The sequence below is a fragment of the Mustela lutreola genome, chromosome 14 (genome assembly GCF_030435805.1).
Source record: "Mustela lutreola isolate mMusLut2 chromosome 14, mMusLut2.pri, whole genome shotgun sequence".
Classification (NCBI taxonomy): Eukaryota; Metazoa; Chordata; class Mammalia; order Carnivora; family Mustelidae; genus Mustela; species Mustela lutreola.
Genome location: NC_081303.1, coordinates 6,577,372 through 6,603,645, shown reverse-complemented (window position 1 = coordinate 6,603,645; position 26,274 = coordinate 6,577,372). Strand labels below are relative to the sequence as shown.

The following is a 26,274-nucleotide window of genomic DNA, read 5'->3' as shown; positions in this document are numbered from 1 at the left end:
TTTTTTTCCCCCAAGATTTTATTTATTTGACAGACAGAGATCACAAGTAGGCAGAGAGAGAGAGAGGAGGAAGCAGGCTCCCTACCAAGCAGAGAGCCTGATTCGGGGCTCGATTCCAGGGCCCCGGGATCATGACCTGAGCAGAAGGCAGAGGCTTTAACCCACTGAACCACCCAGGCGCCCCTCGAGACTGCTTTATATAGTGGCTAAGAAATGGGCTTTGAGGTCAGAATGTCTAGAATATCGCCCCTTCTTTCCTGTCAGACACTGGAAAGTTATAACTCTCTTTGTACCTTGATTTCTTCATCTACATAGTGAGAACTTAACAGTACTTGTCTCATAAAGTTGCAGAAAAAAATCTAAAAGAGAGAATCTCTTAGCACCCAATGCTCAGGAACCATTAGACACCACTGTTAATCCCTAACGTATACCTCAACATGACTTCATGCAAAACCATCAGTCACAGGTTTTTTTTCTGAAAGATATGTTAAAGATGGGAACTTCCCCGGGATATATGATTCTGAGGGGAAATGTAATCACAAAATACAGACTTGGCAGTGAATCCATTTGGCTCTGTTTTACCTCCTACAGCAAAGAACCGAGCCAGCAGAGGGTAAAGCGATGGGGTTTCGGCATGGACGAAGCATTGAAAGACCCCGTCGGGAGAGAACAGTTCCTGAAATTTCTCGAGTCGGAATTCAGTTCAGAAAATTTAAGGTAAGACACATTGCTTGTATCTTATTCTCTTTCACAGAGACTTACTGTAATATGGCTGGTTCTTTTACACAAAATAGACCAGTTACTCTCTTACCAACGTGATGATGATATGAACCCACTGAATTGCTGCCTCTTGATGGAGGGGAAAATGCTAACAAAGGCAGAAGCCTGTCCGGCATGACCAATCCCTTACAAGGTTTATTTTTACCCTGTCTCTTGATCTTTTAAGTATATCATTTGATGCATTTGAAATAGAGTTTGTAAAGACGTGTAATCCTTGGACTAATGTTTGACAAAATGAGGAATGGCCGATAACATTTATGCAGCTCAATCATCCTTATTCATCGGTATTGATCTTCTTTGCATATTGCTTCCAAAGTAAGGTCTAGGAAAAGAGATCCGGGTGCCTACTAAATGAAAAATAACTTGGAACAAAACTATGGGCCAGTCCATCCACTTTGCACAGTTAAATTCAGCCTCAGGGCAGTTGGTATCCACACCACACCGAGCTGTTAGTAGAAAAGGGGTGTGCATTCCAGCCATCTGCTGTGAACATCATCCTTACTTATTTTTTGAAAATTTTCTAACTTGAGAGGCACCTGGAAATTGAATTTTTTCAATGGGAGACACTGCCGTGGATTTCAGTGGCCCTGCTGGCCCTCATTGAAGTGAGGGACAACTTTCCACTACATAAAAATGTTTGTCCGTGAACTCTTCCATTCATTATTCTTTTGAAACATGATATCCTAATTGACTTTCCCGGGACTTGTGCAGTCCTGTGAGATTCATTTACAGAAAGGTCCCAGCGTTCATTTATTTCCATTGGAACATTACGGCCCTAGGCACGGTCACATTCTTCTCAGATGACTGAACGGATCCCAATTCCAAACCATTCGGAAATAATGGAAAACTTTGACAGGTGGTCTGTGGGCTAAGCAAGATGACCACAGTCAGAACCTGGAGGAATGTGGTCATACACGCTGCCGTCATGAGTCGCTGGGATGCAGTTTCTGGTGCTTTTAAGTTGATGGGAGCCCTTTCTGACAGGGTTTTTACAAGATCTGCAGTTGCTAAGGATTCTTTTTTACACTGAGGCCATGTCATCAATTATTCAGTGTAAGAATGCATTAGAAAATAGAGCAGAGAAAGAATATTTTTTTAGCCTTTTAGAAGATGGGGAAGTGGAATTTCCTCTAATTCTCTTAAGTTTTTAAATAAGGCTGACATCCTTGGGGTCACGATGAGGAAATAAACAAGGAATGAGCCTCACCAGGATCACCTCAGCAAATAAAAATGGTCCTAGTGGTAGATACAGAGAAGAAAAGAGATCCCAACACAAACTGGTGGTTAGTTAGCTCGGAGAAGCATAGAGAGAGAGTCAACCCAGAGCTGGAGGTCAGCAAAGGCATCCCAGGGAAAATGGCTTTAGGCTGTGACCTGGATGTCTAGAGACAACCGGCCCCAAATTGCCCCCTCCCCACCCACTGAAAGGAAGAGGGAAGAAGTTTGGGCAAAGGAACAAGTGTGTGCAAACTCTGTTTCAAGGATGATGGACTGACTGCTGATTGTGCGTCCAAGCCTTGACCATTTCTCATCCCAATAATCCTACGCCACGCTAGTTGTCCAGCTAAGTCAGTTCATACAGGAAATACGACATATTTTCTATGCGCATCATATTCTAATCATACCCCCTACCGCTGTGTGTCACATTTTGTGTTTACTATTTCTGACCATCACACATCTAATCATCACAACTGAAATGAAGTGTAAACATTTTTGCCCCATTTCCAGATAAGCAAAATATGTCTGGGGAAAGCTAATCAGCTCGTCTGAGTCAGATGGGCTAGTCATCGGCATCCTCGGCCTTCTGTACACCAGTACAGGCTACGTTCCATTGCTCCCCACGTCTGAGCCCCATTTCTTCCACTTAGGCATCTGGTGTGACAGATTAAGAGAAACAGAACAGTTCACTGGCAGGGCTGATTAAGCCTAAAGTCTCAGTGCATCCTATCGGGCAGCTGCCTGTAAGCACCTGCTGTTTACACAGTGTAGACACTCAGATGAGCACTTTCTCCAAGTACTAAGACAGAAAAAAAAGTCAAGAAATACTGCTTATGGATGCCTTCTTCTTCCTCAGATACAACCTCTGCTGCCCATTGGTGTAGTTTTGCTCATTCCTTTTTCAGGCAGAGCACGCAGCAGAGCAGAAGTACCAAGTCAACACAGTAATGTGAGTTGTGTTGTGGGGGGTCTAAAAATATGTCAGGCACTCGAAAGTGCCTTTTACATAATTTACCTTATTTAATCTCATGGAACCCTAATGAGATAAACATTATCATCCCATTTTACAGATGAAGAACTCAAGACTCTAAGACATTAAGACACTTACTTCCTCAGATTCCAGTTAGCGTGTACTGGGGTGCGGGAGCTTAGCAGAGCCTTTCCATTCTGCTAACTTACTATCGCACCTGCAGGGAGGCTGAGGATAAGGTGATGAAGGTCTTCGGGAGACGTTTGAGGGAGTGGCTATGAGCACGTGGTCTGCCGTGAATTACCCGACGGACAGACCCCAGCCCTGAAACTCTTCTCAGTTACGATGCTCATAGTGGGCGGCCTTCAACAACGGACTTAATCTCCATATCCTCCACTGCCTTTTCTTGAAAATGGGGAAACCAACAGCACAGACCCTGGAGTTGTAGGGACTAGATGAGTTAATAGAGCTGAACCACTTAGAACAGTGCCTGCACTTACATGTTTGAGTAGATGTTGTGATTAATATCTCCTCAACCCTTTATTAATTGTTCTGTCCTTTCCTAGGACTCCCTTCTCCAGCCCAGTGCTTGCCCAGCAGAAGGTTCTCTGCTCTACACTTCCACACTGTCACTTGTGCTGTCCCTTGAGAGCCGCTCCTGGGCTTCCTCATATTAGGTCGCCATTTAAATGGTGTATCTTTTTCTCTAGTGGTTCTGTTCTTTGAGGACAGAAAAACTCTTTGGATCCAGGTGTTCGAAGTGTGCTGGAATGGACCTGAATGAGCACTGATGACATCACTTATGCTCCCTCAGATGGCACATGGTATTCCTATTACATTGCACAATGTCCAAATCTCTTGTTTTTGGAGGAAATGAATGGTCTTGAGCCTTCCCTTCTGAAAGCAGTGACGGTAACTTCCTGTGTAAGACATTGTCTAAATCTATTGTTACATACATGTGGTAAATAACAGTAAATCCACCGTTACATACATGTACAGGAGAACGATCTCAAGAAACTGGAAACTCACTAGATTGGGTAATATTTGCTATTCTAACTCTAGTTCAACTGTTCTATTGCTTAGTTCTGACTTTTCATTAGTGCCCAAGTTAAAACTTAATGATATGAAAGTTCTGCAAGTCATAAGACTCTAGCTTGTCGCGACCTCCATCTTTGTGGCCATCTGCCTATTTCATACATGACTACATCTGCCATTAGAGCGACAGTGGTCCATGTCGAGGATAACACAGACCTAGTAGTTCCCTTTTTCATTTTAACAAATTATAATGTTACACGTATTCATCTTTTCAACATTATTTCTACTTATGACCAAAACATGTAACACAGAACAAAATTTAAAGAAGTGAAACCCATTAATACCATGTGGCCCTTTATTATTAGGCTTTGCTATTTGCTCCTATCAATCAAAATATGTTCTGGTGTTCTTAGAGTATGTATATTCTATGCAGAAGTATATATAACGTATTTCTATATTTGGAAGAAAGTCAGTATATGTTTTATCAGAGCTTCTGAATTGCTCTAAGGCCTCTGCAGATTTAAACCTTTCAAACAATGACATGTGAAAGCTGGTTGCTTCTGCCATTCCCTAATGCTCTGAATTAAATAGCCTAAAAGCAGTTGCTCACCCCGATGCCTCCATCTAGGGCCTTTTGTGATCTTGTGTCCAGTCCTCTCTCTTAATTCCAGTAAAGCTTCACTGTAATTCCCTTGCCAGGTAGAGCAGAAAATCCTCTCCATACGAACCCTCATTGCTCAAATGGACAAAAGATTCACAGACGCCAGCAGAATCCCCTCCGGCATCCCCCAAGCAGATGCTCTGTGCCCCTCACTCTGATTCCCTGCAAACTCTTCTCCCTTCCCGATAAACGGTTCTTTGGCAGCGCTGTTTTGCTCTACTAAAAATTAGAGTGTAAAGAATCAGGGCTCTGGGAGATCTGCTTTCAAGAAAAAACACGTGAGAGATTGTTTTCCGCGTTTCCTTTGGAAAACTTGGACACGTTTGACTAGACCTCGTGGAAAGAAGGGCTGTCTCTTGGAAGCCGCAGGAGGACGGAGCCCGTCCCTCCGCACTGTCGTGCATGGTCTGACCCGTCAGTGCGACGAGGACCTGCAGCTTGTGCGGCGTCACAGGGAATGTCTGGTGTCTCGTTTTGCACAGATTCTGGCTAGCCGTGGAGGACCTGAAGAAAAGGCCTATTCGAGAAGTCCCTTCCCGAGTGCAGGAAATATGGCAAGAATTTCTGGCTCCCGGAGCCCCCAGCGCCATTAACTTGGATTCTAAGAGCTACGACAAAACCACCCAGAATGTGAAGGAGCCCGGGCGGTACACGTTCGAGGACGCTCAGGTCGGTGCGCGCGTGGGCCTCACAGTGAGTCACGAGCGTGCTTCGTCGGCACCGCAGCTACTTTGCTTAATTTGCGTTTAAGTGGCAGCTAGGCTCAGCGTTTTCAGTTTAGGTAACTGTACGTAAAATGACCCCAGTGGACTTCAAAGAAAACAGACACACATTAAAATAGTTTCTAGTACCCGGGGATGTCTTACCAATTTTGAAAGTTTTTACATGAAAATTTCTTGAAGGGGAATAGTTGAAGTATTAACACTTTCACTTCATTTTCCACATTGTCACCCAGTATGTGAGAAAACACTTTTCTCAGGATGGCCCCACCTCAGGAGAACATATTTGAAATCTTGAGGTGTCTTCCAATGTGGAGATTCGAAGATTCTGACACTCCTAAGTTATTCATTATTACGGCTAGTCAGAACCAAACTAAAGCAGCTTAAATTAACGTCACACCCAAGCCAGTTTTGTCTTTGATGATGCAATGAAATAATAGATTGAGGCATGGATGAATTTTCCAAGTTTACTTTTTAATCTGTGACCCAAAAAGGGAGACTTATATTAAGATACTAGTTTCCCAAGACAAGTTTATATTAAGATACTAATTTTCTTAGTTTTTTTTTTTTCAAACTGTACATAAGTGCCTCTTTGGACACAATCTGAATTTCCACTTTCTCTAAAAAAAAATTATGCTCAAGAGAAAAATGAACTTGAAATGAGAGGATATTATTTTCCTAATGATGTGCTGAAACTGGCATTTAAGTCGGAACACACATATTTCTTAATACTTCCAGAGAAGAAGAATAGTTCTAGAAAGCGTCTTATTTTTCAGATAACCACGTTACAAAAATAAAATACAGAAGGTGAAGAGTAAGACACATCCACACGCCCTTCCTTACTTGCATTCTCAGTGGAAAGTACATTTCTCCGGGCTTTGGTTTAAAGAAACGAACCATCTTATAGAAAAACTACCACAGGCCGAAACAGCTAACCGGATGCCCACTCTGTCTGGCTCTTCCATGGCCTTCTAGGTGGAAATAATTACAGAGACACGAGAGAGCAGGATGGAAATTCTAGCCTTGTTGCTTGCTTCTTGCTGATTTATCTTTCTTTCAGTTCAAGATAAAATTTCAAGCATTTTTCTAGAGCCAACCATGTGTAAAATGTTTGGAATGACCTTCCTAAAGTCTGCAGAGGAACATTTCTTTGTTATCTGTGGCATTAAAAATATTCTTAATAGGTCTCCAATAAATTAAAAAAGCATAACTTTCTATAGAAAATATTACCACCCGACACCGGGCTTCTTTTTCAGTTCAGTTATTTAACCCCAGTTTTTGCTGGGTATTTAACCTCATCTTCAAAAATGTGCAGTAATAGAGAATCCTGGCATTATTTAAGAAAAGATGCGCTTTTTTGGTGAGGATTAAATTAGCTAATATAGGCGAGCACCTGAAGTGTGCCTGGCATATATTCAAGTAGATCTGAGCACTTAGATCCAAACCCCTTCTTTGCCAGAGACCATCCCGTTAATCCTTACAACACCCATATTTACAGATTAGAAGACTCAGAAAGATGAATAAATTGGCCTGCATCTCTGTGTTTGGAACTGGCAGGTCTTGAGCACAGTAAGATCTGAATCCCACAATGCTGGACTCCCAAAGTACGACATCCCGCACTTTCCTAACCACCAATTCTGATAGGGTCCCTAATGTACCAGCCTCATGGAGAGGAGCCTTGGCCTAGACACGGAGTGAGAGTGACTCCAAAGTATGCAGGTGTGTTGAGACCAGGGAAACAGTCATTTTTAAGATACATATTCTCCGCAAACAAACAGATTCTGGGACATTCAGGATACTCTCACTGGCATCTCCCAAGACTAAAAAGAGGAGTGAGCACTGATGCTCCGCGGCGCCGCAGGGGGCCGGAGCGGAATCAACCTACGTTGGGCCTGCAGTGAAATGGATGAATACATTTTTTTTTTCTTGATTTGTTTATCAGTATTCATTATCAAGCTAGAACACAGCAGACTGATTAGGATTAAATTATTAAATATTTACCTAATCTGCCACTAAAGGAGCTTTTTTTAAAAAGCATACAAATTGGGAAATTGAGCAAGTCACTATCCCAAAATTTATTCCCAGACTTGTGCTCTGTCCCAGAGTGGATGTGGGTGACAGTTTTCCATATAATTGGCACTGAAGAGATGATTTGTCTGGGCAGTTGGTGTCCTCCAAGTACATGTAGACGCCAGAGGTACCGAGGAGGATCACTCGAGCTTGACTTCGCATCATTCACTTTTGGCCTGAAAGAATTTTAAGAGATAGCAGATTCATAGTCTCAAGTGACCTCTATAAATCAGCCACTTGATCTGAAATCACTTCATGACACTCCATTAGCTGAATTCCATTTCTCTCAAGGACTGGATGTGACTTGCCTCCTTGTAGCTCTCAAACCAGTTCAAATATTGACCCATGAATAAAATAATAAATTTGAAGACTTAGATGTTCTATCAACACAAAGTATTCTACCAACATTGTCAATTTTAGCTGCTTCCAGACTTGTTTTTGGACCATATCGTATATTCTTATCAGAGTATTTGATTGCCCCTGAAAACTACTAAAGAAGCAATTCAACCACTCTTTCTTTTTAGGAGCACATTTACAAACTGATGAAAAGTGATTCATATCCACGTTTTATAAGATCCAGTGCCTACCAAGAGCTTCTACAGGCAAAGAAAAAGGTATTGGTTCTTTGTGACCTTTCTCGATCTGGTTCTCAGTTGTAATTGTGTGGAGTAATTCCTTCTGCTGAGCCCAGGGTATTGGACAAATGGTAAGTGAACATACTCTAAGACCTTCCCCAAACCTTCGCATTTTATAAGGGCCATTTAAGGTGTTTTTTTTTTTGTTTGTTGATGGCTTATTTTGTTTTGTTTGTTTCTGCAGATGTTCATGCTTTACGTTTTTTAGAAGTTTCCATGTTTCATGTTAGTCTTCTGTATGTCTAGTTTAAGGAAATAAAAATTCCATTAATGGAAAGGAAAGAACATCATTAGGTCAAAAACTTGAGGGTTTTCTCTTTCCAGTAAGCTCGTGTGTTCTTGGCCACATACCCCATGACTAAATATAGACTCATATTTTTCAGATTTTATTTGTCAGAGAGAGACCGAGCAAGCACACGCGTGCATAAGCAGGCAGAGGCAGAGAGAGAAGCAGGCTCCCTGCCCAGGAGCCTGGGATCATGACCTGAGCCGAAGGCAGTGGCTTAACCCACTGAACCACCCAGGTGCCCCTAGACTCCTGTTTTTCAATGATAGTTGTCAGAATATAGTAATGTTTGCTCCAGAATATTTTGTTATTTATCCTGGGTTACTTAGTTTCCCTAGGATAAATTTTACACACCTAAGAAGGTAGCCAAGCACATTTTGGAAGAGCTGCAACAGACCTCATTATTGAGCTAATGTTTATAACCAGTATAAACAATAAAGAAGGGTATGGAAAATCTGAATATAAAAATCACTATTTTTAATGTTAAAATAATCCATAACTTCTTGAAATTTTGAGATTGAATTGCAATTTTGTGTGATTTATGACTGTCATCTGGGCTAACGGGAGTCTTCAAAGTCCATGGCCTTCACAGCTAGAAGCAGATACCCTGTCTTTGCAGGTGTCCAGTACAGCTGCCACTAGCCACATGGGGTTGTTAACATTTAAGTTTTATTACAAGTACAGAAAATTCTAGCCATATTTCAAGTGCTCAATGCCCCCGATTAAGGCTTCTGAATACTGGACAACATAGAATGAAATTCCCATCTCTTCAGAAAGTTCTGTTGGACAGCAGTGCTCTGCAGAATCCATGTAATCGACAGAAATCTAGTCCTGACAGAAAATTAAGAGGGAATTCGGAGAATATTCCACTAGATTTTCAAATATGTAGGATTCACTCATGTCAGTGTAAAACCTTCACATATCTACTTCATTTAGTTTCATTTTATTTTGCTTGAAACCATACCATTTTGTTTGGACAGGAAGAGCTTTGGTGTTCAAAGTACGAACAAAAACAGAGCCTGTGACCTGTGTCGAGGGTCCTTCCTCGGCAGCTCTCCTACCTTCCTGGTCCCTTGATTTAGAACATGGATTTGCTGTTGCCTCATTTCATCATCCTTTTTCTGCTGTTTTCTTTGCTTTCTTTTTATTTATGTTCCCTATTTCCCTCTGCCCCATCCCCTCCAACTCATGTAAGTCGGAACACTCAATGGATCGCAGAACATCTTTTGAGAAATTTGCACAGAATGTGGTAAGTTTTATCTTTTTGAGGAATTGCAAATTATTGTCCAGTTCAGAAAGTTTCCCAGTTTCTGACCCCATCTCTCACCTGCATTTTTTGCTGTAACAAGTTAAGTATTGTCTTTATGCAGATTCAGAGCTTTGTGCTTCTTCCTGCTTATCTTTCTGTCCCAGCTCCTTCTGGAGTAGAGCTGTCATCCATGAAAAGCCCACATGTATCAAACTGAGGTTTGGAAAGAAGTGCATATTATGACATATAAAATGAAGAAATTGTTACCTTTTTTGTATTTTTATTCCATGCATCCCTTTCTTAAAGACAGTGCATGCATTTCTACATGCTCTCTTAGTCCCTCCTAAAGCTTAGAAGGTGAAGAACAATGAGAGTTCTGTGCTTTCTACTTCTGCAGGGAGAAAATGACCTAATGAGTTGGTACAAATGGTGGTCGGTGACAAGATGCACCTCACCAACGACCCACCAGCATGCTTTATGGTTCAGGAAGGTGTGGAAAACTGTTGCCTAAATCATCCAGGAAACCAGCAGTTTTCCTGCCACTGTTTTCTTAGCATTTGCCATGTGTTTTGGTGATATTTTGGTGATATATTTGTTTGTGGGACTTTTTTTTTTTTTTTTTTTTGTATTGTGCCGTGCCTTTGGAACTTTCTGACATTGTGTAAGCTCAAACTAAAGCCTTCAACACATTTATTTTTATAGGGCAGAAACATCCCTATTTTCCCATGCCATAAAAACTGTACACCAACACTGAGGGCCAGCACTAACCTGTTATGAAAAGAGGTAGAAAACTCTTGGTTTATACTCAAGTTCGTCTGCACTGTCTGTTGAGTTGTGTGGTTAGCTCCATGCTGCTGTGCGTGTGTGTGTTGTGGCTTTTGCTGTGATGGCCAGTTAAGTGGAGTTATGTGTGTTGAAGTGTAAGCAAATTGGATTCAACAAAGATGCTGTTTTTGTTCTTAGTTTCCTTCCAGAACCTTTGTGGTGGGGAATGTTAATCAAGTTCTATTGATGAATTGCCGGTTGGGACTGGGCACAGGGTATTTGAAAGACTTTACAAAGCAGTATATACTTTGAACATTCAATGTGATTGCACCAATTAAAGGGCTGGAAAATGAAGGGCTCCAGGAATTAATCACTCTATAAACTTCACAAAATTTTGGCTGGCTCTATTGGGATCTCTGACCTTTCAAATCAAATTTTCCTAAACTGCCTTCTAAGTCACATGGGAAGATAAAGACAGTATTTTTAAAAAGCCTCAAGATTTTGCTGGAGAAAGTAGACATAGGCCGCTGCACAGTGCTCTGTGCGATGTTTAAGAATCATTCCAAATTCATCCTTTTCTAACACAATGCTGACAGAATTTTTTTCTAAAGATTAGAACGGAAATTTCTGTGCTCTAATTAAAAATAATAACAACATAAGGAAGAGGAAGGGAAGGAGCAAGATGGGGATCTCTCCTCCAACACCATCCCCGACCCTTAAAATAGTCCCACGCTGTCCCACGCTGCAAGCTTTAAGTAGGAATTAAAGGGAAGACAGGCTCAACCATCTCCTGCCTTCCGTCCAAAATCACACAGGAAATGACCGCTACATCCCAGACATGTGCTGTGTCTCAGGAGTAGGTAGAGGGTAGAGACCTTAATTGCTCTGGAGCCGATGATATAAATAAGATGTTGTGACACACACAAGAAAGAGAAACTATTTCTGCTTGGTGCTGGAGTGAGATCCGGGCACCCACAGGAAATGTCAGAATTCCCAAAGGAAGTTACATTTAACGGGACATACAGGACTTCATTAGGATGAGAAAGGCTCCTGTCCTTTTAAGAAGGCGAGAGAAGGCCGGAATCACTGCCGAAGGGGAAGCTGAGGGACATTCATGCCGTGCATACAACATACTAAAACGTTACAATCTTCAGACACAACTGTTCAGGGTTACCTTTTTCCATCCAGGAAAACCAAAAAGTAGTATTTTTCATTGACTATCTTGTTTCTTTCATGCTCTAAAAAAAAAAAAAGAAAAAAAAAATGGAATAAGAAAATTAGAAAGGCTCTCCGATTTCCTCAAAAGCATACAATTATATTTATTAGTCTTGAGAACTAAGTCTCCATCCTGGAAACTGTCTGTATATAAAAGTGAAAATGTATTATACAACATTAAATCTTGGGATGGTAGTTTCTTTTTCAAGTTCCTTTTAAGTCTTTCTATTCTCATTTCTTATTTTCCTTTGGTTCTGTTGTTCCATGTTTATGATTTCTTTTAGGGTCAGCAGGTATGTGAGACATCTTAAGTATTTACACAATAAACTGAACAGGATATCTTTTTTTTTTTAAAGATTTTATTTATTAATTTGACAGAGAAATTACAAGTAGATGGAGAGGCAGGCAGAGAGAGAGGAGGAAGCAGGCTCCCCGCTGAGCAGAGAGCCTGACGCAGGACTCGATCCCAGGACCCTGAGATCATGACCTGAGCTGAAGGCAGCGGCTTAACCCACTGAGCCACCCAGGCGCCCCTGAACAGGATGTCTTTACAGGGCCAATAAAGTGATTCTATCACAAGATGAAGAATAAGCAATTTTATTTTGACCAGGAAGACGTAATGAAGGAAATATGGAGTTTCGATAATCATTTTAAAGGAGTCCTAGGTGCTGGTTAGTCTGGTACATACAGGACAGACTATTCAAGAAAGAAATGGAATAGGGAAACTGTGAACAAGTACATCGACTGCGAAAGGAACTGGGCAAAGGGAGATGACACGCGCTCCTCTTCCTTGGCTCTGCACTAGGGACTTTGTGTCGACATCATCCGACCCCGCAAGTTAGATATGACTACACTCCTACTAGTACCTGCATTTTATAGGTGAGAAAATGAGAGTCAGAGAGGTGCATATTTTGCCCAGAATCACAGAGCTATTAAAGGAGCTGACACTGACCCAGAATTTATTTTGTTCCTGAATTCATTCTTTCTCCATTGATCACCTTGTTCCTTAATACTCTTCCGATCGGCAGAAGATAGATAAACCCTCCCCCCTCTGCCTCTGAGTCCCTTTCCACTTAGTGTCTACTTGTACAAGTTTATGTCCCTGTTCCAGGGCGGTCATTTTCATAACCTGGCTTATAAAAATGGCGCCCCTGTTTCGTTTCACACGAGAATCAAAAATACTTTGCTAGACAGTTCTTCCCAATGCCACGGAAACTTCTGTCGGTCACTGAGACTAATCAGCTCTTGTCAGCGCCTTAGAGAATAATTCTAATAAACAGGCATTTTTTTGTGTTCCAAAGACAGTCATTCCTTTCTGCTTGTTTCGTTTTGTTGTTGCTATTTTACGTACATGACAGTCTTGGGAGATGACTAAGCAGGTGTCACCAGCCTTTCACAGATGAGCAAATGAGCAGGGAGGGGAGTTCACTTTACCACCAACACCCAGCTGCTGAGAACTAGAACCAGGACTGGAAACAAAGTTTTCTGACTTATATCCATTATTCTATTGACGACTCATTTTCCCTTCATTATGCCCAACACTGATGGGAGCAGAATAACCCATACCCCAAAAGACATGTTCACCTTGCCCTGTTGTCTCCAAGACATCTCATTTCCTGTGATCTACTTTTTTATTACTTTGTTTTCCTTGCCATTGGATAAGGCCTTAAGAGCAAAGTCTTTCAAGGTTTACTACGTTGTCTCCTGGCTTTGAATGTTATTGAGTTGATGTCCTTCTCTTTGACAAAGCTCATGTGCTGCACTAATTCTGTTTTCTTCCTCCATCACCATCACCAAATCTGACACCATTTCTCTAACCACTGCTCTCATGATCTCTGTCTGCCACACAAAACCCCAAGGAGAACAGACCAAAAATAAAAGGAAAAACGGGAGGAGAATGGAGAATCCACGGCTTCAACCGACATTCATAAACCAACATGCCAACTGCACCTCTCACCTCCTCGCCTTAGTGTGTGTGAAGGGGAAATTAAATCAGCCTGGCTCTGAGCTGGAGAAGGAGAAATGGGAAACAGAGAGTGTTCACGCTGAACTCCCAGGCACTCACCTGATATAACCTCTCTTGGGGGAAAAGTTCACTCTTTCTCAGTGAAGCGCAGTGTCGGCAGAGCCCGTAAAAGAATCAACAGGAAAGATGATCTTGACCATCTCGGTGTCTGGTCTCCACTGCCCTGGTGTGCTAGTGCATTGCGTTTGGAAGTTGTGCTCTGGAGATGGCCACAGATTTCCAGGAGTTGTGGAAACTCTGTGAGGGAATTTTAGCAAAAGCACTGAGCTGACTCTGAAATTAATCTTTTGGGATGAAATCTTTATTTAACTCTATAATTAGTTAGTATGCATATAGATAAGAACAATTGTAAATATAAATCCTACAACTTGCTTGCAGTTAAAGTGTGAAAGATAAAAATACTTAGTTCTTTTAAAATGTTTTCAGTGACATCTATTTTTTTAATATAAATTTTTTCAAGATTTTACTTAAATTCTAGTTAATGTGCAGTCTAATATTGGTTTCAGAAGTAGAATTTAGTGATTCATCACTTACATAGAACACCCAGTGCCCATCCTTAATCCCTGTGCTTAATACCCAACACCCATCTGGCCCTCCCCCACCCACCTCTCCTCCATCAACTGTTTGTTCTCTAGAGTTAAGAGTCTCTTACAGTTTGTTTCCCTCTCTTCATTTTGCCTTCCCCTATGTTCATCTGTTTTGTTTCTTAATTTCCACATATGAATGAAACCGTATGGTTGTTGTCTTCTTCTGACTTACTTCACTCAGCATAACACACTCTAGCTCCATCCATGTTGTTGCAAAGGGCAAGACTCCATTCTTTTTGATGACTGCCTAATAGTCCATCATCTTTATCCAATCACCTGTCACTGACTATCTGGGCTCTTTTCTTATTTTTGTATCCTTTGGGTAAATATTTCCTAGTGCAATTGCTGGGTCATAGGGTAGGATCCAAAATCTATAAAGAACTTACCAAACTCAATACCCCCAAAATAAATAATCCAGGTAAGAAATGGGCATGAAGAGACATTTCCTCAAGATCATGACCTCAGCCAAAGTTAGATGCTTAACCAACTGAGCTACCAACTTGCCCTGTAACTCTTAAAATTTCTAATTGTGACAGTTTGAAGTTTTCTTTTCTACTATCAACTCTTCCAGCAAACTTGGTCCAAAAATGTTCTAGCATAAATGTAGATTTACTGGTGCTAGAAGTTCTACTCTTCCACCTATATTTCTTCTATTTTACTGGCCAAGTTCTTGTTATCATCAAGTGTGGATTCATACAGCAGCTGTTGATCCTGCCAACATGTTCTCCTATCTCCAGTTTTCCTCACATGCTCTATACCCCGATCTTCTGCAGAGATGAAAATGGCTCAGTGCATGGATCCAGGATGCAAGGTGTCTCCTTGATTACTTTCTTTTGTACTCTGCTCCTCTACCTGGAGACCTCACGGAAGTCCTTGCCTGCCATAAATGCCTCCTGCATTTGTCGGGTCCTCAGGACTCTTTCTGGTTCTATCTTTGTCCACTTGCAGAGCTTGTTGTCCCCACTAGGCAGTAAGCAGGTCCCTTGCTTGGACCTCACCTTTCCCCTGCCTACTCTGAGCTGCTTTAAGAGAAACTGTGTGATTTTCATGAAGTAAGCTAGTGGGAAGCTTGTAGGGAGTTAGTTCTGTTCACTGAATAGTTAACTCTTCCAAGAATGAGCCAATTTAGGTGCACATGTTAATGGCGTCCTAAAAGGAGTTACTTCTGTTAACATCTGTGATGAACTGTCATCTTCCTAACAGTAGTGGCTATGTCAGAATGGCTATGGCTATTATGCTTGTATTTTAAGATAAGGAGCAAAGTATCTGGCCCGTAGTAGGCGTTTAAGAACTGTATTGTTGTTGTTGTTGGATAAAAGAATCCAATAGTGCTTAGATACAGAAGTAGTACTGGGTTATAAACTTGTTACCTAGCACCTCCCAGGTGGTTTCCAGCTACCCAGGAAGCTGGCACCTTATAACCACTGGTGCAAACCAAGGCCTGCAGTACATTAAAACAAGACTTCAGGAAGTGCTGTTCAACTTCTGTCCTTGGCATATGTACTAGCAACAGGGAAGTTTCCCATGGGCGCCTTTCTACTCAGCAGCCTCAAAACATTGCTGAGAAACCTCCGGGGTTGCACTGGATGCTCCCGGACCAAAAACTACTCTACAGTCCACAGCTTACAGAAGTTCAGTGGCAGTTTAGGAACTAATGATGCTACTAGGGGAAAATAAAGCTATGTTGTCCGAACGAAATAGGCTATATTTCACACCAATCAATCTACATCATGCTGCAGGGAACCTGAAATTGCTTTCTAAGCTGTCACCACAAAGAGTTTCAGTAAAACAAGATGAACAGCCATATTTGCCAACGACAAAATGATAAATGAGAGGAGCTGCAGGTCCGTACGAGAAAGGAGAAAATGGTTCATCCTTGAGTGTTTACCGGTGAGATCTATGGTGGGGAAACCCAGTGACCAGTTTATATTTACCTAAGATGCTCTAGAAATTTTTTTAACACGGATATCTATGAACATATCTGTCATCTCAAGCCACAAAGCCTACAGAACTCAACCAGAAAAAAATGCACAAAGTTCTCCCTGAGGTAAATTCCAAATAGCTGTACTGATATAAAATCAAAACGTCCCTTCTCTTAGTTCATAATCCTACCATGATGGAGGTTTCTATGAAGAAGATGACCGGCTTCATTAGGAGGGACATTTATGTCCATCAAGGACCTCACTAAGTCCATAGAGGTGTCACTGTAACGCAACTTCATTAGTATAAACACAACCTAGAAAATGACCTTCTGAATATTCTAAGGTTTGTCTCCACTTCATTGTGGTAGAAATTCATTTCTTATTTTCAAAAATCTACTTTTCTGTAACCTTCATATACTGACCCTAGTTCTATCTCAGAACCAGACAGAATAAAACAAACATTGATCTAGATCTAGACAGCTATTGAATTACTTGAAGATGTGATTACATCCACTCTTCAAGTGTTCTTTTTCCTTCTTTTAGTTAAAATCTCTAATGCAGTATTTTTCTGTGTGGTTCAACTCCCCATACCCCATATCTCAACATCACCAGGGACTTAGAAAACACAGATTCCATGGCTTCATCCCAGATAAACGGAGTCAGTCATTTTCTCTCTCCCTCTCTCTTCTCTTGCTCCCCTCGCATTTGCATTTGTTACAAATACATCAGAACAATCATGTTGAAGAACTGTGACCTACGGAGAAGTATTCCGACCCGACTTCTCCTCATCAGAGATCAGTGGTTCTCACATTTGTCTGCAGCAGGAACACCTGAGAAGACAGATTTCTAGACCTCACACTCACGAGGTCTGAATAGTAGTTTTCTGGTGGGATCTAAGAATTTTCATTTTTAACTAATTCTTAAGTGATACTGTTCCTACTGGCTTTGAGACCACACTCTGAAACCACTGCCCTAAATGATGCTTTCCCCTCCCCATTGATAGAGGCCAAGGGCACATCGAATGTCCCAGCTGAGAGGCTACTGTCCAGTTGCACCCACATCGTTTTGCAACCAGCAGTTGAATTACATGGTTAAGGGTCAACTGTGTTTGTTCCCATGTTCAGTTTATCGTAACTGAATTGATATTAATTACAAAATTTATTTAAATATATTAGCTGCTGAAATTTGACTATGAAAATAAAAAAGACACTTCTATGAACACTAAGCTTAATTACCTGGAAGGGGAGATACCATGATCACGAAGGTGGTTTTCCCAGGGCGAGGCTTATCCATTGCACTGCAGATGTGCTGACCCCTGCGATGTCCCCTGCGATTTCCCCAACTGCATAATTCGTGGTAGTGGGCGACCGCATTCATGCTTTAAAGAGAAGATGCCTTAAAAATTGCTACCAAATTAAAGCTGAGTGAGACCTGCCTCAGGAACGTGTATTTAATAATCCCCCGTCTCCCAGTCATCTTAGCTGCTTACCTCCTCTGTCTGTTCCGGTCCGCCGGCAGAGTCCTCCAGAACGTAACTGAACACGATACTCGAGACGCAGCCCTCCCAGCAGAGACTGGGAATACCGTCTTCCAGTAGGAACGGAAACAGGAAGAAAGAACAGGTCATGTAACTTTTACAGACCAGCCTGAAAACTGCAGGAGCTTCCCCACCCCAGCTCTCGGCAACTGTGTCCAGTCTGACGGGGTAGCGGGGTGATGGACCCGGGAGGGCATGTGACATGATGAGCGCTGGGGACTATACGAGACTCAGAAATCACCGTTCTCTCCCTCTGAAACAAATAACACACTGCATGTTAATTAATTGAATTTAAATTTCAAAAATGAAATAAATTTAAAATGAAACTATAAACCCTTTGAAGGAAGGAACTACATCATGGTTGTATTTCCTTGCTTAATAGAACCTGGACACATAAATGCTCCCCTTATTAGAAGGAAAAAAAAGAAAAGAGACAAAAACAAAAAACAACCCAGACTCTTAAATATAGACAATAAACTGGTGGTTGGGAGAGGGGAGATGGGGGGGGTGATGTAGGTGAAGGGGATTCAGGGTCTTCTTAGTCACCATGAGCTCGGAGGAATGTATAGAATTATTGAATCATTCTACTGTACACCTGAGATTAATATAACACTGAATTATACTGGAATTTAAAAATTAATTTTTAAAATATAGTCATTTGGGGCTTAAACTGCAAAAACAAAACAAACAAACAAAAAAAAAACACTTTTTTTTTCATGACTTCAGATGAGATCTCCTCAATCTTTTGCTGCTAAAATTCTGGCTTGTTTATTTTAATCTAAGTTTGGTTCTTTAATCTAAGTTTGGTTAGCCTTCTTTTCAGTAAACTCTGTCTTGTGAGTTATAACTTTAAGTTTTTAGAGCATTTCTTTGTTACCCAACCTTTTAACCACGATTAACAAATTTTCATTATACATACATCTTACCAGAACTTCATCAGTTTAATGGTGAGAATAACTGATTAAAATGCCATCAAGAACAGAGAGGAAAGGGCGCCTGCACAGCTCAGTCTGTTAAAGCCTCCGCACACACTTAAGAATGGTTTGGAGAGGCGCCTGGGTCACTCGGTGAAGCGGCTGCCTTCAGCCCAGGTTAGGACCCCAGGGTCCTGGGATCGGGCCGTGCCCAGCTCCGGAGGGAGCCCACTCTCTCCCTCTCCCCGCTACTTGTGCGCTCTCGCTCACTCGCTCGCTCTCAAATAAAATTTTCAAAACAAAAACAGAGAGGAAGATGGATTTCTACTACTCCAGTAATTGCACATCTTGGAGACAGTCTGGTTAGTTAGGAACCTCACCCTTCTCTGTCTCAGCCACAGAAGTACCATCAATGACCGCTACACGTCTCATTCCCCAAACCTTTGCTAGAGCAGCCCCTGTCCTCAGTCTGGAACACCCATGAGCAGGTACGTGGCAAAGATCTAACCTAGTTTACCTGAGGAAGAACAATACAGAAGAATTAGAAGAACAATATGCCTTTAGAAAAATGAATAAAGCATTTGAACAGTTTTAAAACAATATAAATACATGAGAGAATTAACAGAAAATCTATCTTCATTAATAGCCAAGTATAATTTAAAAAGCCACAAAATAACTTTCCCTCCAAATAGGTTAACTTTAATATAATACCTAGTGTGAGAAAAGGGGTATGGGAATCAGTGACTTCCTACACTGTTAACAGGAATATGAATTGCTAAACAGTATCTTTGAACAAAACTTTACAGAATGTGTCAAAGGTTTCAAAATTCTTCTTACATTTTCAATCAGGATTAAATTATTAGCAGTTGAATTACTAAGAAAACCTACATGCATACAAAAATATCCACTGCCTCATGTAACTACCAAATATAAAACACAACCTTAATGTACAACAATTATACATTATTAGTTTCTTAAATACATTAAGGTAGATCTACCTGATGGAGTTTTATGCAGCTATTAAAACTTAGATTTTTGAGAAGTGGTTTTCATCTTTTTTTTATTGCCAACCACATTTGACATAGTAACGCATATGTGTTTGTGTGTGTGTATATATTATATTACTATATAAACTGTGTGTTTATATGGGTGTGTAACTAAAGTAACATTTCAGAAACAGTACATTCCATTCATTATGTGTGATGCACTTTGATATATTCCAAGCTATTCTGTAGTATTTGGTTTTTTTCGTAGTGTTGGTAGCATCTATCTAAATTGATCTCCTTACCCACTAATGCAGTGAACTTGAACAAAACATTATTTTAGAAAAAAATATATAACTTGATTAATCAAAATATAATCACTTTGTTACTTATAATAAACCAATACTATGCATAGTATAATTTCAGTTTTGTAAAAAAATTAAAACATTTTTATAAAAAGGTGATGAGATATTAGTATGTAAATAACTATATTAAGAACATTTATCCTTTATATTTTTCTGGTTTCCTCATTTTTCTAATGGCTATACACTATTTTAGGAAAATATTTTAAACTGAGGAAATAAGGTATTTGGCTTTAATTATTCTTTCTCAATCCAAACAGGTAGCTAGTAATAAGTACATAAATGTAAATAGGTTCATAAACCCTCTCTTTTTAGTACATAATAACAGGCTTTTTTGAGTCCTCCACACTGTATGCGCCGGCTCCCAACCGGCTACGGAGTCGGTCCGTCCTTCTGTCCCTCCGTCCGTCCGTCCTTCTGTCCCTCCCTCCCTCCTTCCTTCTTCCCAGCGATTTGAGCTGATCTTTAACTTTGTAGGAACAGACACTCTCCATATTTTGTTAGAATTCTTCAATGTCCAGTAAACTCACGTGCCAGTCTACCCAGGAGAAGTGGCTTCATGTCAAGCAGGGAAGAGCTCTCCAGTGTAGGCGTTAAACAGGCCCAGGTCCTGTCAGTCAGTCAGTCTCCAGGGTGCGCCGTGTCCCCCATCTCACTCCACTATGAATCTCCTCCATTAAGTCAAAAGTTAACCCAAGACATTTGAGTCTCATTCCCTTAGTTTCTAGACGCTTGTTTTTAAAAATACAGTATCAGCCCAGGAGCTCAACTCACGCAAGGAGTGCAGTATGTCCCGGGGGATTCTGTAATGTTCATGTTGTTTAGCAACTTTTGATTGCTTGGCCAAGCCAGCTGATTTGATGAGTCAGATGGCTTGTAAATGGGCTAGTTCTGATTCTAAGGGCAAGACAGTCCGGAGAGGGACTTCCCAGAGGAGTTTAGGGGGCAGTGAGAAGGCTCTAGAAAGAACTTGGATAAGAAGGTCATCTTTGAAAAGCGGGTAGAATCTGAACAGGTACCTCAGAAGAGCTAAGAACAAACACTAAGGAGGCTCATTCTGACCTTTTGGCGGGCAGAGGAGGCGGGTATTTTCCTCACTACGACAGCATCTCTGGAGCATGTGAGAGGGAGGTGAGAGGTGAGGTGTTACTGTGAGGGACTGGAAAACTGCCTGTTTATGTGATTTTATGTGACAACTATATTGTAGATTAGGTAGGTGCTCTCCGTTTTCACTTAGACACCAGCAAAATCTGAGCTGTATTTTTGACCTGAAATGGATTATATACTTTTTTTTTTTTTTTTTTTTTTTTTAGCTTTTTGCCTATTAACTATTACACAACCTCATAGGATACTGAACTCTTGTTTTGTTTCGGGTTCCTGTCTTTGTCTCTCTCCATGGATTGCTGTCTCCACTGCAGTCCTTTTTTTTTTTTAGAATCTGACAAGAAAGGGTATAAATGACATAACACATGCATCGGGATTTGGCTAAAAATAAATATTACTTGTACAGAATTCAGTTGTAAGGTTTCCGGAATTAAGATTTTAAAACTGAACTGTACAGGTTTCTCAGATTCATCAACTTGGGAAAATTATGAAAAGTTAATTGCCCGATTTAATACAGCCTCTGAGGAACTGCACTGAAAAGGATTTATAGGAGAGGAGGTGTGTAAATACATCCTTTCCTGCCTACAAGAAAAGATCAATGTTCTTTTTAAGATTTTCCAATAGAGTGAGCAACCATATTTCCCTGTGCACTAGAATAGTGCCGGTTTTCTTCCAGTTTGTGAATAAGGCAGGATTTTCAGAGGCTTTACAGATCTTCAAATTCACGTGACTCTTTGGGCACCTGAGCTTTACTTTGGGCACAAAGCTTTACTTTGATCCCAGACTGGGGCATGGAACCCTTTTTTTTTTTTTTTAACTGTTAGTTGTACCCAAATTTGCTTCAATACACACAACAAATATCCTTATTACATATTTGGTAAGACGATATCACACCAAGTGTTTCATCGTGTGACTGTTTCCCATTTCTGCTCATCTGTTTTCCTATGATCACAAATCTCCAGGTTGACTATGAGCCTGCGTTCTTCTACTATTTTCTATGAATGAGTACTCTATGAACAGCCTGTCAAGCTAACCTTGTACCTCATCTCCTTTTTAATGAAACTCCTACCAGGCCAAGTCCTAATAGCTTCAAGGATGTTTCAAAAGTCTGTAGAAAGAGAGCCATATTAATATATTTGTTAAATTTACAAAGTTGACAGTAATTTTCACAGTCCAAATAAAAAATGATTACAGAGAGTTTCAAATGACTTTCTATTCCAATGTGACTTTCATTCTTTCCCATAGTTTTAAACAAATCACACTAATCTGTAGTTTTAAAAGTAATAATTTACCTTAGCATCTTTCCCTCCTCTGCCCTATAAACACTCACTCTTGTGCCTCAAGCAATACGGCATTTTCTCCATCCCACATATGGCATTACAAACAGCCCGTTTTAAAAACAAATTATTCAGCCTCAGAACAAATATATATAAACTCATGTACACACGTATTAATAGCACAAGAAATGAATACAGTAGTAAATGTAGGCGATCGTGTGGTCTCCAAGTACAGAAAGGTAGCTTTTAGATTCCAACATTATTTAGGCAATCTATGGCCCAGGTTTGGGATGGAAAAGCAGCATAATTTTAGATTCCAATTCATTAGCAACTTTATGCCCTTTTAGAGTCAGAACAGACTGCGGGTGTCAGTGTCCTAATGAGAAAGCATTTAACGATAAAAACAGTAATTAACTATATAACAAGAGCCATCATGAACTTAGTACATAGAATGTCCCAGGAACAGTTCTAAGCAATTGAGTTTCCTTGTTCTTCAGAAAAAGCTTTTCGGTAGGTTCTGTGATTATCCCCATGTCACGGACGCGCAAAAGCACAGAAGGGGCAGCAAGAAGGAGCCAAACACACCTCGTTCGTAAGGCCCACAGACAACGGAAAGTCGGGAGTCTCGTAATGAACTGCTTTTCTTTTCTTTTTTTCCTTCCCAAAAGTGACTAAAGCAGAGCCAGTGGGAAGGCATCTTCTACTCTTAGTTGCTAGATGCTAAGTTTTGAACACTTTTCCCCAATTAAAAGAAAAGGCGCTTGATTTCCCACTGCTGTGCTCCACGTCAGCCACAAGGCCCTTGTCCGCCACTGTAAAGAGGGTAAAGAAAGCTTGATTTTGAAATTATTGATCATTTCTTAAGCATATTGCTCTTTTCCCAAAGTATGACCATGAGCGATAATTCTCTCCAGTACAAGCCTGTCTCTCATCAAACTCTGACCCGTATTAGGCAGCAGATCAAGACTGCTGTTATGACTAATTCCTTACTAACGTGTCTTTCTCAAAAAATCTTTTGACTTTACATTATTTTATCCTCTGAAAAAGACAAACTCCATTCAAATAAGTGGAACATCTTATTTTTATTACTAGAACATATAAAAAGAGATGAAACAGGAAGCACCAGCTGACAACCTGCAGCTCCGATAGAAATTTAAAACTTTCTCGAGTACAGGTATTAACAGGGACAGTGTTGGCTTTCAAGTTTTCAGAAAAGTGAGTTATGTACTCTAGGTATTAACACAATATATGGAATCAGAATATAGGGGATGTTTATGGGGTTGGGGTTGAGGTTGGAGGAAATAAGGTGGAAAAAGATAGGGAGATGTCTGGTTTGAAGTAGGAGCCAAAAGATTATCTGAGGATGTACAATTGGCATCTTTTTCTCCATTACCATATAGGACAGGGGACAGACTCAATGTTGAGTTTCTACCAATTACACCTTTAATAGTGAATTTTGTTTAATTAAATCATATCCTCTGCATATGTAGATATTTAAAAACATGACACTAATTCCAGCAATTGAACGAGAATGCATTCACATTGCTACCTTTCAGAGCAGTTTACTAAGGTTTGTTTCAAGATGTTGCATCATTGCTAAGCCTTGATGAAATGTTTATGGACATGTTTTATTATTTGCTAATCTGTGCTGTGAACCCATCAGTCTGTTTGCAGTGGGGAGGAAGTGGATGGTGGGGGGAGGGGCAGATCATTTTGTTTGATGTGTTGGTGGAGGGAGGAAACTTGAGCTAAGATGTACCTAAAGGGTTCTGTTTTGACCCGTGCACAAAAATCAGCGGCATTAAACAAATGCTACTCATAGGTTTTCAGTGATCATACTGGTTTTTTTCCTGTGTTTTATATTTTTTTCTCAGGGGAAATCTCTTACATCAAAGAGGTTAACAAGCCTCGTTCAGTCTTACTAAAAGGATCACCGTGTAGCATGGAAACGACTGGAGTCCCTGCAGAGACTTTGTAGCTCTTTGTTAGTACCTGGAGCAGAGGACGTTAGACCAAGAAGGTGCATGAGCAAAGGACCTGAATTGTTCTCTCTTTGTGTACATTAAGGCGTTGCCATTTCAAGTGACTCTGCCATCTCGATGCCTCCATTTCAAAATGTTGTCTGCTTACTTTCTCCTTGTACTACGCTGGATCTGTCTTTTCCTTTTTAACAAGTTCAAGTGAAGTAAACCTTTTTTTCCCCCTTTCTCTTTCTCTTAAAGCTTCTGCTAGACACACGGTTCACTGAAAATTCACTCAAACACTGGAAGAATTGTAAAAGAAAAAACATATATCAATAAGTATACATATGGCTTCACATTTATTAAACAATAAATTAGCAAAGAAAGTTTCATTTCACCAAGTGTTCACAGTCAGAAACAAGCTCCTGTCTTTGTCTGTTGTCTGTACATTCTCGGTTAATGTTTCTTGCATTTATTTTTATACCATATTTAAATAAGAAACACCTTTTACTCCAAATGTATTAAAGTTGATCCCTTCTCTGTAAATTTGTGTATGTTTATATTGTTGTTTTATCTTTCATTAAAAGATGCAGAATCTCGTTGTTCTTGTAACTTTTGACTTCTGCATGCTGACAAAAACCAAAACAAAGCAAAACAACAACAACTACAAAAAAAAAAAAAACCACTGAGAAAGCATCCACAGATGTAGTCTTGGAATCTGAAGCTATCACCCGCTGTGTTTATTTCAGGGCTTCAAAGCAAGCTTAGATGGCACAGGAGTCAGGAGCTGACAGAGACTGTTTCGTCCGGGAACTAACCCAGGACCAGGCCAAGGCTTTCTCTCCCGATCAAGAGCAACAAAAATGAGCCTTCCACATGTTCAGATTTCCCATGATCAGAGCTATTTCCCAGGCCTTTCAGCCTCATTATGAAGATGCATCTCTAGGTTTTGCTAATGGATATTTCTACGAGAATTGGGTTTTGAGTGTGACTTCCCCACTCGGGAACTTCTTTAAAGTGTAATTCTAGATGTGCCCTAAATCAGTGATTTTTTAACACTTTGGTGGTTACTAATTCTTTTGAGAACACAATGGTAATTCGTGATCTTCAGTAAGTACCTGCCGCGGTGGTACGGGCTGTACCTGCCTGCGAAATCCTCACATTCCGTCCTCACAGGAGTCCTATAAGATTATTTCTGTAATTTAAATTCTGAAAAAAAAAAAAAATATACCCACATCAGTGAGAAGTTAGTTGTGAGTCTGTGAGCCAGTGTGTCGAACCATCATAAAATGGGAGAGACGTGATAGGAGAAATTTATATATGGACGATAATGAGAACACTGTAATTACTTTAAGATTTTAAGAAGATTTAATTATATGCCCTATGACTTTTGAAAAGGAATATGTAAAGTTCATGCACATAAATCTAGACATATAGATGTTCTCCCTTGGAAACACTTAACTCAGGACAGCCTTGGGCAGATTCACTGATACGTAATGAAACATTATTGGAAAGCGAGCAATGACGCATGAGAAGAATATGATTAGACACTGAACCCTGCACAAACAGGACCGGTTATTTTGGAGGCTATCTCTTACAAATTGTCATTCCTTCAGCAAAAACTTCTAAATCACAAATTTATACAGAGATAAAAAATGTAAGAATGGCAAGAGGACAGAAAAGAGAAACACCCAGGCAAGTATCCCCACGTCAGGAGCCCCTAGTAAGCTTGTGAGTCAGTTTGAGTTCAAGGACATAAAACCTTTAAATAGCCTAATGACTCCATTTAACATAGTTTAGACGAGGCTCAGGATACAAAATTGTGTATCTTAGAAACAGAAGAATGTTGGGGTTCGTGCAGTTCGCTCAAACAAGCACACGGCAACCGTCTCCCACCCCATTCTGGAACAATGTGATCCATAAGGCACAGAAGAAAACGCTCTCAAGTTTCTAATGAATAAAATCGTTTTTTAAGAAGCCTTTTTCTACCTCACCGCA

At 40.5% G+C, this 26,274-nt stretch overlaps 1 protein-coding gene and 1 non-coding gene across 8 annotated transcripts in view; both read left to right on the top strand.

The window, feature by feature from the left end:
* Window positions 1–24,875, top strand: part of RGS7 (regulator of G protein signaling 7) — a 501,886-nt gene extending 477,011 nt beyond the window's left edge. For 6 of the 7 annotated variants that reach the window (XM_059145951.1, XM_059145947.1, XM_059145948.1 and 3 more), the window contains 5 exons: window positions 592–717; window positions 5,147–5,333; window positions 7,978–8,067; window positions 10,326–10,406; window positions 24,190–24,875. In XM_059145951.1, the coding sequence (XP_059001934.1) occupies window positions 592–717; window positions 5,147–5,333; window positions 7,978–8,067; window positions 10,326–10,400 (478 nt within the window). In that variant the 3' untranslated portion in view covers window positions 10,401–10,406; window positions 24,190–24,875. The remainder of the gene's footprint in view (window positions 1–591; window positions 718–5,146; window positions 5,334–7,977; window positions 8,068–10,325; window positions 10,407–24,189) is intronic. The other variant, XM_059145950.1, reaches the window with a different exon arrangement.
* Window positions 17,366–17,521, top strand: LOC131815424 (U1 spliceosomal RNA). Its single transcript, XR_009347736.1, has one exon. It is a non-coding gene; the product is annotated as a U1 spliceosomal RNA (small nuclear RNA).
* Window positions 24,876–26,274: the final 1,399 nt, after the last annotated feature.